Here is a 20,944-nt window from a genome sequence, read left to right as displayed (position 1 = left end):
TTACAGAATTAAGCATGATGTTTGTATCATCTTTTTAATATACATCTGATTAGAGCTTTTGGTCATTGTTAACAGCAATTCTGTCCTTTAGAAAGACTCAAAATGTTTTTGAAAATTAGTAAATTTTGCTACCTACATTAGTTACAAAGTTGGACAATAGCAGTTCTCATGTTATTCCCAGTATTGTTTCAAGTATTTCTGATCATGCCTAAAAATAGTCAACTTGAGTTATCATCAGGGAGCCTTGTCTTACAGATTATTTCTGCCAAATTATATATAGTGATGGGACTAATACAGTATTATTACACCATAACCTGCATAGTTACAGATGCATCTTGTATAAACATGGCACAGATTAGACTATATTAGATGTACTTTTCACTCCATGGATTCATAGTGAAGCTATCATCAGGATGTATTACAAGTTTTTGTGTCTGCTCCAAATATAAATGCATAATCAATTAACAATTCCCTAGTACTTTATGAGCAGAAAACAGAAGGAATGTCAATAACTATTACCAGAATATCCCAAGTTTATTTATTTATTTATTTACACATCAAGTTCCGTAAGACCAAATTGGGGAGCAAATCTCCAAGGTCATGGAACATGTCAGTACATGAAATTACAATGTAAAAAAAATAACAAATAAAAATAAAATGTTTATGAACCCAAAAAAAGTCAAGCCATAAGTTTAAGTAAACGCGATCAACAATGTAACATAAGATTCAGCTTAATTTTTCAAGGAATTCTTCAACAGAGCAGGAGTGACCAATGAAGAAACTCTTCAGTTTTGATTTGAAAACGCATGGATTACTGCTAAGATTTTTTAATTCTTGTGGTAGCTTATTGAAAATGGATGCAGCAGTATACTGCATCGCTTTCTGCACAAGAGCTAATGAAGCCCAATCCAAATGCAGTTTGGATTTCCACAGAGTATTAACTGAGTGAAACTTGTTTATTCATGGGAATAATCTGATATTGTTAACAAGAAACAACAGTAATATATATTTATATATATTGAGAGGCCAATCTCAAAATACCCAGACTAGTGAACAGGTGTTGACAAGAGGTTTGCAAACTTACGCCACTTATTGCCCGAACCACCCATTTCTGAACCAAAAATATCCTTAGAGAATGGAAAGAGTTACCCCAAAATATAATCCCATATGACATAAGCCAATGAAAATAACCAAAGTTGACTAATTTTCATGTTGAATGATCACTTACTTCAGATACCATTCTAATAGTAAAAATGGCAGCATTAAGTATTTGAACAAGATCCTGAACATGGGCGTTCCACAACAGTTATCTATCTATCTGAACACCTAGAAATTTGGACTGTTAAGTTTCACTAATCATATGCCAATTCTGTGGAATTAATATGTCGGGTTTTGCTGAATTGTGTGTTAAAAATTGTAAAAACTGTCTTGCTGTGATTTAGTGTTAATTTATTTTCTACAAGCTATGAACTTATGTTATGAGTTGCACTATTGGAAACAGAGCCAATGTTGCACACAACATCCTTTACTACCAAGCTAATGTCATCATCAAACAGAAATATTTTAGAGTTGCCCGTAATACTAGAGGGCATATCATTTATATAAATAAGGAACAGGAGTGGCCCCAACACTGATCCTTGGGACTCTCCCCATTTGATCATACTTCACTCAGACCCCACATCACAGCCATTCTCAACACTGAATAATGATCTTTAGCTGTCTGTTGTTAAAGCAAGAGATGAACCAATTGTGAGCTACTCCCCATATTCCGTAATGGTCCAACTTCTGGAGCCATATTTTCTGACCAACATTATCAAACACCTTAGTTAAATCAAAAAAGTGTGCCTAGCACTTGAAACCTTTTGTTTCACCCATCCAGTGCCTCACAGAGAAAAGAGAATATAGCTTTTTCAGTTGTTAAATGACTTCTAAAGCTGAACTGTACATTTGATAGAAAATTAAGTTATATAAGATGATCAATTATCCTTACATCCACAGCCTTTTCAATAACTTTAGCAAATACTTATGTCATAGAAATAGATCTAAAATTACCTACATTATCCCTTTCTCCCTTGTTATAAAGCAGCTTTGCTACTTAGTACTTTAATCATTCAGGAAACTGACCATTCCTAAAGCAAAAATTACAAATATGGCTAACATGTTCACACTACTTTAATATCTGCTAGGCATTCCATCATATTCATGAGAGTCCTTAGTGTTCAGTTATTTAGTAGTTATTGACTCAATGTGCCCTTTGTCTGTACCACAGAGGAGTATTTCAGACATCAATCTCAGAAAGGCATTTCCTGAGAAAGTTATATGATTCCCTGTAGAAACTAAATTTTTATTGAATTCACCAGCAATGCTCAGAAAATGATTGTTAAGTACTGTACATATATCTGATTTATCAGTAACAGAAATAGTCTTACTAGGAACTGACTTTATATCATTGATCTTGTACTCCTGACCAGACACTTCCTTCACAATTGACCATATGGTTTTAATTTTATCCTGTGAATTAACTATTCTATTTGCATACCAAGTACTCTTTGCCTTGATAGCCAGGTCAGATTCAAATGAGTAACTAAGTGAGATATGAGTAGAGTATGTGGCATACTATTCTTGATTGAGTCATGGCTGCTTATTTCACCCACAGCTGCGAGCAGCTGAGCCCATATGATACACCTTTTATACCTCTAGTGAGCTGCAACACCTCTGAGTCACTATTGATGCCATCCACTGGCAGGAATAATAAATCCCTGCCCCCTGAAATCAGCATGTAGGGCCAAAAATGCCCTAGATGATAACAGTATCAATGGTGCAGTGTAGGTGGAGTGGCAGAACTCAATGTCAGTGACTCAAGTAGTGTCAGCTTGGGGCCAACTTCATCAGGAGACTCGGCCAAAACTGTGGGTGCAGTGGAGGCAACAGAGTGCCCGCAGCAATAGACTGCTCTGATGCCACCAGAGTGAGGGAAGTCGGAATGGAGTAAGTGGTTCTACTTCTATAGACTCCCAGACCATGACCCCTTACCAACCTATCATTCAACATGAGCGCAGGGGTGGTTGTCGCACTGAAGTGCAGCAGGTGCAGAGAGACAGCAAGAGACCTAGCTGGTGGCAACCCTGGTATCTGTTTCAAGAGTAAGAGGTAGAAATGAGGGCAATGGCATCTTTTGTGACTACAGTTGCAGCTGGAGCTGGTTGTTGTGGTGGGTCAGGCAGACTTACCCAGATACTATTTCAAACAGCTGATGTCGCCTGTGGCCTATGATGACTCCTTGCATCTGAGCCAGGTGCTGGTCACATGTACGTGACCCAACAAAGGTGTCACCACATATAGATGCATTGGTACAGAGAATGTAACAATGAAAACAATCAATTTTTGACAAAATAAGTTAATTGGGTAGATAAAAAATCTACTTACCAATCAGCGGCAGAACACAGACATAAAAGAAGGTTGTAATTAGGCAAGCTTTTGGAGCGGCACCTTCTTCAGGCAGAAGGGTAGAATGGGAAGAAATAGGAGTGAAATAAAAGGACTGGAGAGGTCTTTCCTTCTCATCTCATGCAGTAAGTCTCCCCTGACCACGGTTTGGGTGACTTTCCCAAAAGCTACCCCTTTTTCTAGACCTCTCCAATCCTCTTCCTTCACGTCTCTTCCTTCCCCTTCCAGACTTCTGCCTGAAGAAGCAGCCACTGGCTCCAAAGGCTTGCCTAATTACAAATTTCTTTCATGTGTGTGTTCTGCCACCACTTGATGAGTAGATTTTTTATCAATCCAATTACATTATTTTGTACACAGAATGGACACATTGTATGGGCGTAAGGATGTTTAACAGGGTGTGATGCCACTGCTGGTGCAGGATTTTGGCTAGATTGCTTCCAACGGTGGGGGTGGATCTATACATCACAAGGAAGCTACCCAAAGTGTTCTCATATAAATAGTGTAAAATCCAAAGTGAGAGTTCACAGTGGTAGGGAAGCCACCTGCTCTGTAGCCATGATTGTGGGGACTGCAGTGTTGTCCTCTTGCTGTTCAGTCTGCTGCATGATACAGGCATCTGTTTCTGGTATCCCACTGCCACAATTATGACAGGACTAGGGATTCTTCAATGTGCATGACATGCTTCACAACACTGAGGAGGGAGGGGTTTCTGACCTACACAATTGACATTGCAAAAAATGCATTCAGTGGTGAAGTGGGAGAAGAATGATTGATGTACCTAAATCTGTAATGAAATGCTGGTAACCTAGATCCCTGTGAACTTGGGTGGGACTTAGAGACAGAAATAGAAGATGAAGAGTCAGAATCATCAGTCAATTGCTGCTTGTAACGGTGGCTAAAAATTTGGAAAATATTAATTTCATTTGTAAAACCATCTGAACTGTCAAAGCAACCTAAAAGATCTAGAATTGTAAGCACTTCAGCTGTACTAGGACCATACTTTGCAAAGCTTTAGCTGTGAACTCCCTGTGAGGTGCAAGGTGCACAATCAAATCTTGAATTGAAGATTACCCAAATGAAAATTTCAGTTCTGCCACATGAAATTGCATTTGTGTGTGAGAACCTATAAGTCAGCAGCCCATGCTGCATTGTCCATGTTCTTCTTGACATGGATTCAACTGGAGGCTAGCCATGGCATGGTGCTCTCCCATCATAGCATTCAGGTGACAGCTCAAGGAGATCACTGAAAGACAATTCACTTGGTTGCAGTTACTGCACCATTTCATATAAGGGAGTACTAGAAGATGAGAGCAATGCAATTTGTTGTCTTCAAAAAATGCCGTAAGTAAAACAGTACATTTCAAAATGGTGGACTTAGACTTCCCAGCTCCCCACAGCAGTGAACAGTGGTGGAGGTGTAGCCATGGCCACTGACTGATGTGGTTGTTTTTGCTAAGACACTAGCTGCAGGAGAACAGCCTAGAGAGTGGCCTGCTATTCTTTGTGGATTATTATTCAGGTACAAACTGTTGATGCTGTTGTTGCAGTCACAGCAGTTGCTGCCAAAGTTTCATAAACTTGGGGTCTGTAACACAGGAACTGGGTGTGAGCACAATGCCATAAACACAATAGGATGGGAACTCATCATTGCTCATGCAGTGTACTTTTCTAGGCTGAACTGCAGCTGCTTGCCTAGCTCATTTTGGTGAGTGGCTGAGTCAACATGACATGCCTTTTATGCCTCTGGTGGCTCTCTTCATGTGTGAGCTGTAAAGCCTCTGAACTACTAATGATATCATCTAGTGCTAGGAATGTTAAACATGTCATAAAACAAAAATATTTGATACATATATACAAAGAGATTTACGAATGTTCCTGCCATACACCCTTAGTGAAATGTTTCTTACAGATGTGGACTAGGTTAAAAAGATGTTGAACATATAATGAGAGAAAGCAGGGAGACATAACGTTAAGCCTCAGTGAACATTCACCATACATACAATTGTGCTGTTCTTTTATAAGAGTCTAAAGGATGACAGACTGGGTGATGTTACTGTTTCACTTCACCATTTTTATGTTATATGGATTCAGAAGTGTCAGTGTTCTTCTGACCCACTGCACATGGTGATAAGACGTTTAGAGATTGTTCAGTAGTGATCATTGTTCAACAATTTCACATGTTTAGAGATTGCTATCCAACTAAAAATTGTAACATTAGTATCCTCATATTCCACTTCTATAGATAGATATTCCCTTACATTACTGTTAATGTTTTGTACTCACCTGTAGTTGCTGTATTGTGTAAGACAAATAACTTATAACAATTGAAAGGCTGGGTGGAAGAAAACACTAACTAACATGAGCATAACCTTGAGTTATTGCATGTTATATGTTTGGTTAAACCTGTAACTTGTAAATCATGATGGTCTTATTTGCCACCCCATCAGTTTTATTCTACCATTTTCAGATAATAAAGTTTTTCTTAATGTAAGATTGGAAGCAACCGTATTTAGATTAATTTGTGAAGTCACTGTTAAGATTTAAGTTGTTAACAGCATACACTTTCTTTTGTATATACAGATGTTACTACACCTGAGTAGCTGCGTGCTTTTGTTTTCATTTACACTGCGAGCCTTGACTAATTTGTATTTAGCCTTGTGCACAAGAAACATAAACAGTAAAGCTGTTTTGTAAGTACTGTAAGGTTGAGGCAGGTAGTAGGGGATTCTATCATTAATTCAATTCAAAATGTTAATTTCATTCTCTCATTAAAGTCAAGCATTAGCTGGGAGCTTCGGCTGCCTGTAATTTTCTCGTCCCACAGACTGACAACAGCAAGTCAGCACCAGGGTGGGAAATCTCAATCACATGCCTCCCTCAGATCCTGACGAGGTAACGCCACCTAGGCGACGCTGACCAGACCACGCTTCAGAACTTTCCATGCTGCCCCTGTGGGTTTCTCGGCTTCTGACCAATCAGGGTGGAGGAAGCCATGCAGCCGTGCAGGATGTACCCCATCACCCATCGGTGAGGCTCTCTCTTTGCCGCACGCCCTGTAGCTGTGAATACCACCTGCCTCTCCCCGTGCTGCAGCGCTGTGGACTTTGTCTCTGTAGCTGCCACACAATTCACACTCGTCCAAATGGCAGACGTCACTATGCATTAACTTTGCTCAGGTTTGATGCAAACTATGCATCACCTACCACTACACTCTGGCTCGCCCTCGCCTCTCTAGGCCTGACTCGTGTTGCCCATTTGAATGCATTTTCTGCCAATAAATGTTCTTGTCACATAAAAATTGTCCAAATGATTTATTTCTGCCCACTGGTGGTGGAAATACACACTTCCAATCTGATATGGAGTGACTGCCGCACACGTGCTAGGATTTCAGCAGAGATGTCCAAGCAGGCTGCAGTAATACATAGTTGGATATCATAAGATGTAGTTGGTACATCCTTGTAGACAGCATCTTTGAGCTTCCCCCACAGAAAAAATTCTACAGGCATCAAATGCAGGGAATGGGCTGGTCAAGGCACAGATCCTCTGCATTCAGTGCAAGGATTTGGAAACAATTCATGAAGACATAGTGTAGTACTTCATGCATTATGGGGTGGACAGCCATTATGTTAGTACCACAAGTTCCTCCTAGCCTACAGAGGCATCTTCTAGCATCAATTGAAGGTTGTCTGTTAGGAGTCTGTGATACTTGTTCACATTCAGTGTTCTGCCTATGAAAAACAGGCCTATGAGCTGATGGTTCACTATCACACCACACATTCATGCTCCATGGAAACTGATGTTCTACCTAAAAAGCCAACAGACATTGTCAACAAACATGTAGTGCAATTTTGACGGTTTACCTGCCCATGATTGCTAAATGTGACTTTATCACTAAACAAGATACATGATACATATGGAGAATCCTGTCTTAATGCCCATGTGCAGAAGTTAACACAATTCTCATAATCGTTTCCATGTAGCTCTTGATGGAGAGAGATATGACAGTGTTGGAAACTGTGTTAATGGAGAAAGCGTAGGACGCTTGCGTGACTCATTCCACTTCCTTGTGTGATTATGTGGAAGCTCACGTGTAGATCATCTGCAACAGCACTAAAAACATTAATTTCTCCTTCTTCTGCCATCACTTGCATCCTTCTGTTATGTTGCTTAGGTGTTACGCTACCACTTTCATGTAAGTGCTTAAAGAGGTTGATAAATAATTGCTGAGATGGTTGGTTTCTATTGGATAGTTTGCCACATACACCGTAAAAGAACAAATTGCATGCTTCCTACATTGTCCTTACACCATGAATATGTCAGCTTGTTCTAAATTAATAAATACCATCATCCACTCATGACCTACTGCCTGGGACACAACACACTAACTGACCAGCAAGTCACAGTTCAAGGAACACACAAGCTCATTGTAGGCAAACATAACAACATAGTACCTAGCTACTAGCCAGGTTGAATAACACAAACAAATACTGGCATGGAAACTTCTTAAAATACGATATCTTATAAACAACAAACACCACTGACATTGTAATTTAACCTACTTCTAGTTTGTTAATATTCAGTAGGTATCGTTCCATTTAAAAAAGCGTATGTTTCCACAAACATTCACTTTTGATGTATTATTACAATCTTTTTATTGGCTAACAATATGAGCCCCAGCTACCAGTCCGTTTTGTGAAAATTTAACATCAATAGCACTTTCTATTTCCTCAAAGTTCGTGGTGCAAGTTCTAGATGATTCACCTTGTATAGAAGGAGTAAAGTTACGCTAAATATTACAATAAATAAATACATTAACCAAAGTAATATAAGAGTGGTAAAAGTTCAAACTTAACATACACTTAAGAAGGCAGAAAAGGTGAAAAATATGATACAGACATTGTTGTTTATGCTGTTCTTAAATATTTCACCACAAACATGTTCAATCTATATATTCCAATATAAAATTAATTCAAACTAGTTCTAAAACATGTATTAAGGTTACCAATCATAATCATTTTGTCTAAGATTTATCTGTTACACACTCACTGCGAATTTATTTGAATTTGGGCAGTTGCTCATTAAGACATTGAATATGTGCTGCAAATCCATTGAATAGCTTAACACCAAAGCAATAAAATCCTTTTTCGACCAGATTAAGAGTTTTTAATTCAATGCACAGACTTTTTTGGCACAATGATGTGTCACAAGCAAAGGGTGACATGCGACATAAGCAATCTCTTCAGTATGTGCAGCTCCAACACAAGTGAAGGTAATACAGTTCCTAAGTCACTGCTATACAAGTGCCTATTTTTGACACTGCTGTTGGAGCTGGCAAACTACTAGTCTTCATCTGGACTATGGTCGGGCACCGCAGCCCTTACATCCTCTTCATATCGAGGGTGCAACTGTTGTTGTCCTAGAGAGGGGTCGATCATGTGTGATTGGCTGACATCCTCTTCGCAGCCCTCTGTGCTCTAAAGTTCCCAACCGGTGTGGCAGCACTTGACTTTATGTCGGAACAGAAACTTTATTGCAGAAAAAAATTACCAAGGGAAAAAATCTACTACAAGGTAGTTTTAATGATCTCCTTCTGTCAAAACAGGAAACTGTAAGACTGTCTATGACAGACACCACTCATTGTACGGAAAGATATTTTTCCAATGAAATTTTTTTAAGAGAGTTGGGTGTCCCAAGAATATAATTGCATATGACATAATAAATGAAAGTAGACATAGTAGGAAGTTTCAATGATACCTGCTTCAGCCACTGAAGCACTAATCCATATTGTAACCATTGCTGAGCAATATAATTTAAAAAATTGAAGGATGTGAGTTGACCAGTTACATTTGCTGTCTGTATAAGCACACAGGAATTTTTTATCCTCAACTTTCAGTATTGTTTGTTATCTTCATTTTGTGTTAATTTCTACAAGATTTCTTTGAGATGTAGGGAATCTTATGTAATAGATGTTATATGGACAGAGCTAGAGACCACTTGAAGAAAACAAGTTTGTGATTTTTAAACTTTGTTCAAGGCAAGGTCATCAATGAGAATTGTAGTATTGTCTGCAAAAAAGGTAAATTTACATTTTGTGTCGAAACAAAGTCATTAATGAAACCAAGAAATAGTAGTGGACCCAAAATGAAGCCTTGTGGCATACTGCAACCGAAGGTGCCCCATACAAATGAGGCAGAGTCTTCAGATGAGCCACTCGGCACTCAAGTTTGCTTTCAGCCCTTTATATATGAATTATATAATTATATTCTGAGCTTTGAGTTTTTGGTGACTCCCAGCACTGAATAAAAAATACTGTGAAGGACTGTGTGATTATCTTTCACTCAGCCTGTTTTCAACCTCCATTGTATCTGTTAATGGCTCTTGTTGTGTTTTGTTAACTTCAATAAAAATACTTTCTCTAAGTTCACTTTTGAGTTGGTGATCTTTCTTTATCAGTTTGCTGTGGAACAGAAATTGCCACAGGTTCAAAAAACTAACTGTTTCTCATCCTTAACATGCCATCAGCACACCAAAGATTACCTTCACAATTAAAATATATAGTGGTATATGTGACTCTGACTCAAATAAGAAGCTACAAGCTGTCACATGAAAATTACACTGTCATTTACTGTTTAGACATGTTTTGTGCATATTGCAGCACTTTCTTTTCCAAAATTAATACAGCACAAGATGTAAAAGTGTATCTGCCATGTACAATGTTAAGTGTAACCCTCATGCATGATTTGTGCTCTTATTTTACACTGAATCATTTGGGGTACACAGATATGAATTATAATATTTTGATGATAATGTGTTACCCAAACATGTCTGACATTAACTAATATTGTTAGTAGTGCTTCATGCAGACATGTTAATGTTATCACAATATGCCATATATTCACCATTTATACATGTTTTGTTTTCAGTTTTCCCAGCCATACATTTAGCATCTATATATTTATTGACAATGTATCAGGAGCTGAAACTATGATAATGGAAATAATTAAAAACATATGGTCAAGACACAGCAATGTTATCATTTAAAAACATTGCACAAGAGTAATTTCTATCATTAAAAAATAGAAAGTCCGGGATGGAATAACAATAATATGAAGAGGGTACATTGCTACTCACCACATAGAGGAGGTATTGAGCTCCAGGCAATCACAATAAAAAGGACCATTAAACATTTAAGTTTCTGGAAAAAGATCCTCCCAATGTGCAAAACATAAACACACACACACACACACACACACACACACACACACACACACACACACACACACATGGCTACTATCTGCAGCTGCATGTGGTGACAATACCATACAATTAAAGGCTAAAGGCAGCATCCAAATTGGTATGTCAAACAATTCTCACAACTCCACAATGCTTGATATGAACCAAACCTCAGAATTTATATCATTTGAATGGCAAAAACTGTGAACAAGAACTACAAATTGTCACCTGATAGAACTCCTGCTGTTACGAGAGATTTTAACTCTTTGACTGCTGATCATATAAACATTGGTTTTTCTTAGGATGCTGGCCATTTTTAAAGTTTTTCAGCATTTATTAAGAAGAGTAGCCAACAATGGAAACCTTTTAAGCTGTCAATATATATGATTTCATGTACCCCAACAAAACATGGGAAGGATAGTCTACTGAAATTTTTGTGTCTTGTCAGTCGATGGGATTTGCTGTCAGAGTGCTAAGCCCAAGCTAAAGTGATTGTGAAAAGATTAGGTAACATATTCTGTTTACAAATAAATCATCCAGTGGTGTGAGTCATTGCTGAACAGACAGGTCACAGAAAGTTGCAAGGGGTATTTGTCATTCTTTAGTGAGCCACAAGAGACTTGATCAAAATGCTCAGAAATGAGCATGTGAAAGATGTGAAATCCAGTAATAAAGCTGATCTCTGAAAATGCACAGCATGAATTCAAGGAAAGACAATGCCCTTTCTTTTAAGGAAATGTGAAGTTAACTCAAAAAAGAACTTCAAGCCATTATTCTGCTCTGATCTTTTTCTAATAATGACAAATTTGAAAATTAACATAATGTTTAGCTTAACTCCCTTTCACAATGAACTTGTTCACACAAACATTTTTCAGCATTTAAGAAATAAAAAAGTGACATAAAGCTCAGGATTAGAACTTCCACTTTAATTTGTCTCTGAATGTTAATAGCTCAGTTTCTTGCTTATCTTTTGAGCGATGTCAATCACAGCTTCTTCATATTCTTGGCACAACTAGTCTTGGACTATGATGCGTTTGCTGTTTGGTGAAAGAGGTTATTCAATTTCCATTAAGACACAACTTCATTAATTTTTAAAGAAAAGTAACAGAAATGTAATTTGTTTTGTCAACATTTTAATAAACGCTTGTTAGATTCATTATTCACAGTACATTACATTGAACTAGTATGCACAACACAAAGTAATAGGCACAATTCCTGATGACACAGTCCCACCAGAATAGTTAAAAGTTAAATTTGTTTATTTTTCATTTGCAATTTAGTGTTCTGATACTAAAATTTTAAAATCTGACACAAATAATAATAATAATTATGAAAAATAGTAATAATTATTGTCATTAGTTTCTTAAAGATTACAAAATATGTCTGACAAATTTTGCTGTTAAACCTGAAAAAAATATCTCTTTTACACATAATTTTACATATTCACATAAGCAAGGCAGACTTTAATACTAGTTTGGATGCAGCAGAAAATCAAGAATTAATGTTGTGGGAGAACTGCTAGCATATTGCATGGTAAATGTGTTGTATGTATCATGTAGCTTACTGGAAACTATAGGTGTGTCACTGACCAGTTCCATTAAAGACTAATGATGTACATGTTTTAAGATGGTGCATGATTTTTGTGAAATTCATAAATGATAACAGCAGGTGTAATGCCCACTGTATTTCCTGCATCTTATGGAAGAGGCTGCTGACACTTTAAAAAGCTGTTGTAAAATCAGACTAGTCATAAGATTAAATTACTTCAGTCAGAAAATGGTAAGGCAAGCTGAAATTACAGAGTGGACACCATTCTCAAGCTGGCAGGCATGCAGTGATGTTCAACAGTGCCACCCATACATACCACAGAAAGATGGTGCAACAAATAATAGAACCTTACCTTGGTCGAAATGACTCACTGCTTGTTGATTAAATCAGTACTACCATACTACCATCATCATTTGAGGCTGAAGCCAACAATGCATCACACTGAATCCAGAATCATAGTTTAACAAAAAGGGTTATTAGGAAATCTGCATATGACATATAAATGAAGAGATTCTCTGAGCCGACCACTGTGGCTGACCGGTTCTAGGCACTTCAGTCCAGAACTGCACTGCTGCTATGGTCACAGGTTCGAATCCTGCCTCGGGCATGGATGTGTCTGATGGCCTTAGGTTAGTTAGGTTTAAATAGTTCTAAGTCTAGGGGACTGATGACCTCAGATGTTAAGTCCCATGGTGCTTAGAGCCATTTGAACCAAGATTGTCTGACAAATTTCATCTTGCAAATTTAGCCAGAAGGTTGTCAAGCTGGACAAGACAGTGAGCAAGAAATGTCCTAAATCAACTTTGAATTTTTGAATGTATGCCAGTGGCTCCATCGGTAAATAGAGTGCTTATCCATGTATGTAAAGTTATGCATAGGCACGTAATAATTTATTGTGGCTGATGAATTAGAGAACCAAAAGCAATGGTGGCTACATCTTCAGAGTCACAATATATATCTATGTCCACAGTTAAATATGTTCTCCTAAACTAACTTTATGAAATCTTCCTTATGATCAGCAGCTTGTTTTCACAAACACTTTAAAGCTGTATGTGACACTTTTTTCACTATTATATGCCAAATACATTTGATCAAATTAAATTTTTTCCAGGTTACAGATGTAAATGACATGCCTCCAGAATTTGAAAATAATTTGATTGCTGGAGGATTTACTATTGACTTTACAGTTGGTACAGTCATCTTTACTGTTAAGGTAGGTAACTGTTCTCTCTTCTGAGTACTTATTCCATAAATTTAACTGAAAAGTACTTATTTGCTCTTTCAGTAAATTAAACAATACATTAGGACCTCAGATTTTAATTTCCACTGTCACAGGAGCTGAAACTGAAGGCAGCAAAGTAGGATCAGGAATGCTGAACTCAGTTTTCAGGTCTTCCTTTATAAAAAAAAAAATCATGGATTACTGCCTTAATTTAACAAACTCAGTGGAAGAGATATTATCATTAGTGGCATAGAAAGACACCTGAATCCACTAAAAAAACTCCATATGTAATATTACTAACCTGTTTGTAGACTGAAGACCCTTATTAGCACCTTAAATTCATAGTCTCTTATGGAAAATAGTTTGGATACTTAATGAAGTCAAATAATAACTGTTGCAACATTGATGCTTTAAGTTATCATAGTCTGCACATTTATTGTGTTTAAATTGCAGCTGACTAATGACCATTATACATTGTGCTTTGGTTCACAATTCACAAACACCATGTTAGAACATACACTGCCTGATTACTCGGTGGCAACACATTTTGTATATATCAGCATTCCACAGGTCACAGTTCATAAGGAAATGACCCATTATGCACATTTCTCAAAGTAAGTCACCAAAACATTTAATACAACAATGGTAAAAAAACCAATACCAAGTACAAACTGACAGACACAATTCATATTTGTAATAACCAAAGAAGTTTGGTGACTGTATGATGTTCACAGAAATGTTAATGTGTGCAGAACTAACCTGAACTGTAACACACATATCTATATTTTGTGATTACCAAGTGTGAACTTTCATGGACATGTTTTTGTTAGGCCCTGACAGGATTTTTGGGTGAGGGATGGTGGGGAGGGGGGGATGGGGGAGGGAGAGTTTACTGTGTATAGACTGGTATAATGATATTTTGTAATCTTGGATATTACAGGTTATTCTATTCAAACTGTATACTGGAAATGCCTGACTTCATGTGGATGTCTTATCATGATAAGAATAAACTCTCTTACCCATGTTTATATTTAATTATTCATCCACATTACCAACGTTAACTGAAGAAGTGCATTTATAAAATTTAACTGACACAAAGACAGTGTCCCTAATCATTACTACTCCACATAATACTACTTACATCAGTTGTTATTACTTCATTAACACACATACATCATAAAATTTCAGTGATATGTCATTTTTGCATATACCTCATTATATTTTGTCAGTTCATGACTTCATATTAGATTAGATTTACACTCCTGGAAATGGAAAAAAGAACACATTGACACCGGTGTGTCAGACCCACCATACTTGCTCCGGACACTGCGAGAGGGCTGTACAAGCAATGATCACACGCATGGCACAGCGGACACACCAGGAACCGCGGTGTTGGCCGTCGAATGGCGCTAGCTGCGCAGCATTTGTGCACCGCCGCCATCAGTGTCAGCCAGTTTGCCGTGGCATACAGAGCTCCATCGCAGTCTTTAACACTGGTAGCATGCCGCGACAGTGTGGACGTGAACCGTATGTGCAGTTGACGGACTTTGAGCGAAGGCGTATAGTGGGCATGCGGGAGGCCGGGTGGACGTACCGCCGAATTGCTCAACACGTGGGGCGTGAGGTCTCCACAGTACATCGATGTTGTCGCCAGTGGTCGGCGGAAGGTGCACGTGCCCGTCGACCTGGGACCGGACCACAGCGACGCACGGATGCACGCCAAGACCATAGGATCCTACGCAGTGCCTTAGGGGACCGCACCGCCACTTCCCAGCAAATTAGGGACACTGTTGCTCCTGGGGTATCGGCGACGACCATTCGCAACCGTCTCCATGAAGCTGGGCTACGGTCCCGCACACCGTTAGGCCGTCTTCCGCTCACGCTCCAACATCGTGCAGCCCGCCTCCAGTGGTGTCGCGACAGGCATGAATGGAGGGACGAATGGAGACGTGTCGTCTTCAGCGAAGAGAGTCGCTTCTGCCTTGGTGCCAATGATGATCGTATGCGTGTTTGGCGCCGTGCAGGTGAGCGTCACAATCAGGACTGCATACGACCGAGGCACACAGGGCCAACACCCGGCATCATGGTGTGGGGAGCAATCTCCTACACTGGTCGTACACCACTGGTGATCGTCGAGGGGCACTAAATAGTGCACGGTACATCCAAACCGTCATCGAACCCATCGTTCTACCATTCCTAGACCGGCAAGGGAACTTGCTGTTCCAACAGGACAATGCACGTCCGCATGTATCCCGTGCCACCCAACGTGCTCTAGAAGGTGTAAGTCAACTACCCTGGCCAGCAAGATCTCCGGATCTGTCCCCCATTGAGCATGTTTGGGACTGGATGAAGCGTCGTCTCACGCGGTCTGCACGTCCAGCACGAACGCTGGTCCAACTGAGGCGCCAGGTGGAAGTGGCATGGCAAGCCGTTCCACAGGACTACATCCAGCATCTCTACGATCGTCTCCATGGGAGAATAGCAGCCTGCATTGCTGCGAAAGGTGGATATACACTGTACTAGTGCCGACATTGTGCATGCTCTGTTGCTTGTGTCTATGTGCCTGTGGTTCTGTCAGTGTGATCATGTGATGTATCTGACCCCAGGAATGTGTCAATAAAGTTTCCCCTTCCTGGGACAATGAATTCACGGCGTTCTTATTTCAATTTCCAGGAGTGTAGATTAGATTAATACTAGTTCCATGGATCATGAATACGATATTTCGTAATGATGTGGAACGAGTCGAATTTTCCAATACATGACATAATTAGGTTAATTTAACAACATATTTAAGTTAATATAACAACTTCAATTTTTTTGTGTTTTTTTTCTTTATTTTTTATTTTTATTTTTATTTTTTTTTATTTTTTTAATATTTTTGTTTTTTTTTTTTTTTTTTCTTAATTTATATCTAAAAATTCCTCTATGGAGTAGAAGGAGTTGTCATTCAGAAATTCTTTTAATTTCTTCTTAAATACTTGTTGGTTATCTGTCAGACGTTTGATACTATTTGGTAAGTGACCAAAGACTTTAGTGCCAGTATAATTCACCCCCTTTCTGTGCCAAAGTTAGATTTAATCTTGAATAGTGAAGATCGTCCTTTCTCCTAGTATTGTAGTTATGCACACTGCTATTACTTTTGAATTGGGTTTGGTTGTTAATAACAAATTTCATAAGAGAGTATATATACTGAGAAGCTACTGTGAATATCCCTAGATCCTTAAATAAATGTCTGCAGGACGATCTTGGGTGGACTCCAGCTATTATTCTGATTACACGCTTTTGTGCAATAAATACTTTATTCCTCAGTGATGAATTACCCCAAAATATGATGCCATATGAAAGCAATGAGTGAAAATAGGCATAGTAAGCTAATTTACTAAGATGTTTATCACCAAAATTTGCAATGACCCTTATTGCATAAGTAGCTGAACTCAAACGTTTCAGCAGATCATCAATGTGTTTCTTCCAATTTAATCTCTCATCAATGGACATTCCTAAAAATTTGGAATATTCTACCTTAGCTATATGCTTCTGATTAAGGTCTATATTTATTAATGGCGTCATACCATTCACTGTACGGAACTGTATGTACTGTGTCTTATCAAAATTCAGTGAGAGTTCATTTACAAGGAACCACTTAGTAATTTTCTGAAAGACAGTATTGACAATTTCATCAGTTAATTCTTGTTTCTCAGGTGTGATTACTATACTTGTATCATCAGCAAAGAGAACTAACTTTGCCTCTTCATGAATATAGAATGGCAAGTCATTAATATATAAGAAGAACAACAAAGGACCCAAGACTGACCCTTGTGGAACCCCATTCTTGATAGTTCCCCAGTTTGAGAAATGTGCTGATTTTTGCATGTTACGAGAACTACTTATTTCAACTTTCTGCACTCTTCCAGTTAGGTACGAATTAAACCATTTGTGCACTGTCCCACTCATGCCACAATACTTGAGCTTGTCCAGCAGAATTTCATGATTTACACAATCAAAAGCCTTTGAGAGATCACAAAAAATCCCAATGGATGGTGTTCGGTTATTCAGATCATTCAAAATTTGACTGGTGAAAGCATATATGGCATTTTCTGTTAAAAAACCTTTCTGGAAACCAAACTGACATTTTGTTAGTACTTCATTTTTACAGATATGTGAAGCTACTCTTGAATACATTACTTTCTCAAAAATTTTGGATAAAGCTGTTAGAAGGGAGATTGGACGGTAATTGTTGACATCAGATCTATCCCCCTTTTTATGCAAAGGTATAACAATAGCATATTTCAGTCTATCAGGGAAAATGCCCTGTTCCAGAGAGGTATTACACAGGTGGCTGAGAATCTTACTTATCTGTTGAGAACAAGCTTTTAGTATTTTGCTGGAAATGCCATCAATTCCATGTGAGTTTTTGCTTTTAAGCAAGTTTATTATTTTCCTAATTTCAGAGGGAGAAGTGGGTGAGATTTCAATTGTATCAAATTGCATAGGTATGGCCTCTTCCATTAACAGCCTAGCATCTTCTAATGAACACCTGGATCCTACTATATCCACAACATTTAGAAAATGATTATTAAAAATATTTTCAACTTCTGACTTTTTGTTCGTAAAGCTTTCATTCAATTTGATGGTAATACTGTCTTCCTCTGCTCTTGGCTGACCTGTTTCTCTTTTAATAATATTCGAAATTGTTTTAATTTTATTATCAGAGTTGCTGATTTCAGACATGATACACATACTCCTGGATTTTTTAATAACTTTTCTTAATATAACACAGTAGTTTTTATAATTTTTGATAGTTTCTGGGTCACTACTCTTTCTTGCTGTCAGATACATTTCCCTTTTCCGGTTACAAGATATTTTTATACCCTTAGTAAGCCATGGTTTGTTACAAGGTTTCTTACGAGTATATTTAACTATTTTCTTGGGGAAGCAGTTTTCAAATGCATTTACAAAAATTTCATGAAATAAATTATATTTTAAATTGGCATCAGGTTCACGGTACACCTCATCCCAGTCTAACTGCTGTAGGCTTTCCCTGAAATTTGCAATTGTTAAATCGTTGACTGAACGTACTACTTTGGAGGACTGTTTAGTATTGCTGAATGGAGCTATGTCATATATTGTAACTAGCTGTGCACCATGATCAGAAAGACCATTCTCAACAGGCTGAGCATTTATCTGGTTAAACTTATCTTGGTCTATAAAGACGTTATCTATCAGTGAGCTGCTATCCTTTACCACCCGAGTAGGAAAATCAATAACGGGTGTCAAATTGAAAGAACCGAGTAATACTTCAAGGTCATTTTTCCTATTACCCTCTTTCAGAGAATCTACATTGAAGTCCCCACAAATAATAATTTGCTTCCCCCTGTCTGACAGATAGCACAACAAGGAGTCCAAATTTTTCAGAAATAGATGAAAATTTCCTGATGGGGACCTATATACAGTTACAATTATAAATGTGCCTTTATTTAATTTAAGCTCACAGGCACATGCTTCTATATGTTTCTCTACACAAAACGTTTTTGTTTCTATACTTTTTGCACAATGATAACTTTTGACATATATGGCAACTCATCCTTTCTCCATATTTTCTCTCATTACATGTGCAGAGAGCTTATAACCACTTACATTTACCTTATCCATATCAGTAACAATGTGATGCTCAGACAGGCATAGTATATCTATTTCATTCTCAGCTTCTAAATCTTCTAAACAAACCAGAAGCTCATCTACTTTATTCTTTAAACTCCCAATATTTTGATGAAATATACTTACATTATTTTTAATTATACTTTTATGAGAACCTTTCCTTATTCTAACATTTGCAGTACTCTCCTGTCTGAGTTTCTCATTGTGCTTAGGCCTAGTTCCTATACCATTGGTCACATGGTGTTCAGAGAGGCAGATTATGTCAACTGGGTTTGGTGACTTTAATTCATCAATGGAATTACCTAGGACTGGGATACTACTTGGTGGAGATAAAATTTCTGGTGATTGGTGAAAATTTATAATTGATAGCTGTGATTGTATTACATGTTTCTCCATTACATACTCCTTACACTTCAAAACCACTGCTTTAATTCCTTACAAAAACTGATTCTGAAGAATTATATTTCACAGTAGTAGACAATCATATTATAGACAAAACTTTACCTTTATAACAGACAAAATATTAGTTACTTCAAACATTACTTTACTTTAAACAGCATATTTCTCTTTACTCAAGCCTTAAGGGCTACATGCTGACAAACTTTTGTTCTCAGTAAACATTACTGTAGGGAACATTAGTTGTGGCCAAGTGGTTCTAGGCACTTCAGTCTGGGTCTGCGCTGCTGCTACAGTCGAAGGTTCAAATCCTGCCTTGGGCATGGATGTGTGTGCTGTACTTAGGTTAGTCAGCTTTAAGTAGTTCTATGTCTAGGGGACTGCTGACCTCAGATGTTGAGTCCCAAAGTGCCCAGGGCCATTCATTTCAACTTTAGTTACTTTAAACTGCAGGACCATAACGTAACAAAGTTTTACTGAAAAATAGTCTTTCACATGGGCAACTGAACTTGACTTTAAGCTGAATATATCATATTAACAATATTTCTACAGATTACGAATGAAAACACACACAACACTGATGAAATATTGTACAATATTTACTATTTATTTCACAAACTGGTTTTTAGCTGTTAATGCCATCATCAGATAGCAGCTGAAAAACGGGTCATGAGAGAAATAATAAGTATTATAGAATATTACACCAGTGTTGTGTGTATTCTCATTCATAATGTTTTAAATATTCTGCCAAAAACTGACAGAACAGTCAACTAGTGCAATTTATGTGGATGGCAAACAGCACTGAATTCTTTATTCAAACCATTTCATTTACTGTTCCTGCATGGATATCTACAGCTTGAAATATTTATACTTCTTTCTTAGTTGTTCAACAAAACTTTTTAATAATTATCATATTCTTGGCTTACTTCAGGCTTTTATATTGCTTTATCTGTAAAATATTTGTTACTACTTACACAAATTTCATTATTACTAAACACAAGAATAACACAAGACATTTTTCTCAAATTTTATTGTCACAGCATTGTATTCCATCCTCTTATATATATAATACATGAAAATTCACTGACTGAATAAAATCTATCTTAAATGCAAGGGTAAAAACACCAATATTACACACCAGTTGACTGACACAGCTCATATTTGTAACAATCGAAGAAGTTTAGTGTCTAAATGTTAATATAGATGTTAATATGTTTAGAACTAACTGTGTCTTCAACACATGTACGTGTGTTTTGCAGTTATTAGGCTTGAACCTTTATGTAGATGTTGTCTCTATTCTTATTAGGCTCCAGGTGAGGGTTTTGGGGTGGTGGTGGTGTGGAGGGGGAGGGGGGGGTAGTGCATTTAGACTGACATAATGATATTTTATGGTCTCAGGTTTTACACTTTAGTTTATAGAACTGTAGGGTGAAAATTACCATA

The 20,944-nt window shown here is 37.7% G+C and overlaps 1 protein-coding gene across 1 annotated transcript in view; it reads left to right on the top strand.

The window, feature by feature from the left end:
- Positions 1 to 20,944, top strand: part of LOC124803346 (cadherin-23-like) — a 326,146-nt gene that overhangs the window by 239,073 nt on the left and 66,129 nt on the right. Inside the window, exon 17 of the mRNA XM_047264532.1 lies at positions 13,340 to 13,441. Coding sequence (XP_047120488.1) covers positions 13,340 to 13,441 — 102 coding nt within the window. The remainder of the gene's footprint in view (positions 1 to 13,339; positions 13,442 to 20,944) is intronic.

This window comes from Schistocerca piceifrons, chromosome 6 (genome assembly GCF_021461385.2).
Source record: "Schistocerca piceifrons isolate TAMUIC-IGC-003096 chromosome 6, iqSchPice1.1, whole genome shotgun sequence".
Lineage (NCBI taxonomy): Eukaryota > Metazoa > Arthropoda > Insecta > Orthoptera > Acrididae > Schistocerca > Schistocerca piceifrons.
The sequence above is the reverse complement of the archived record's forward strand: the minus strand, read 5'-3'. Positions and strand labels throughout refer to the sequence as shown.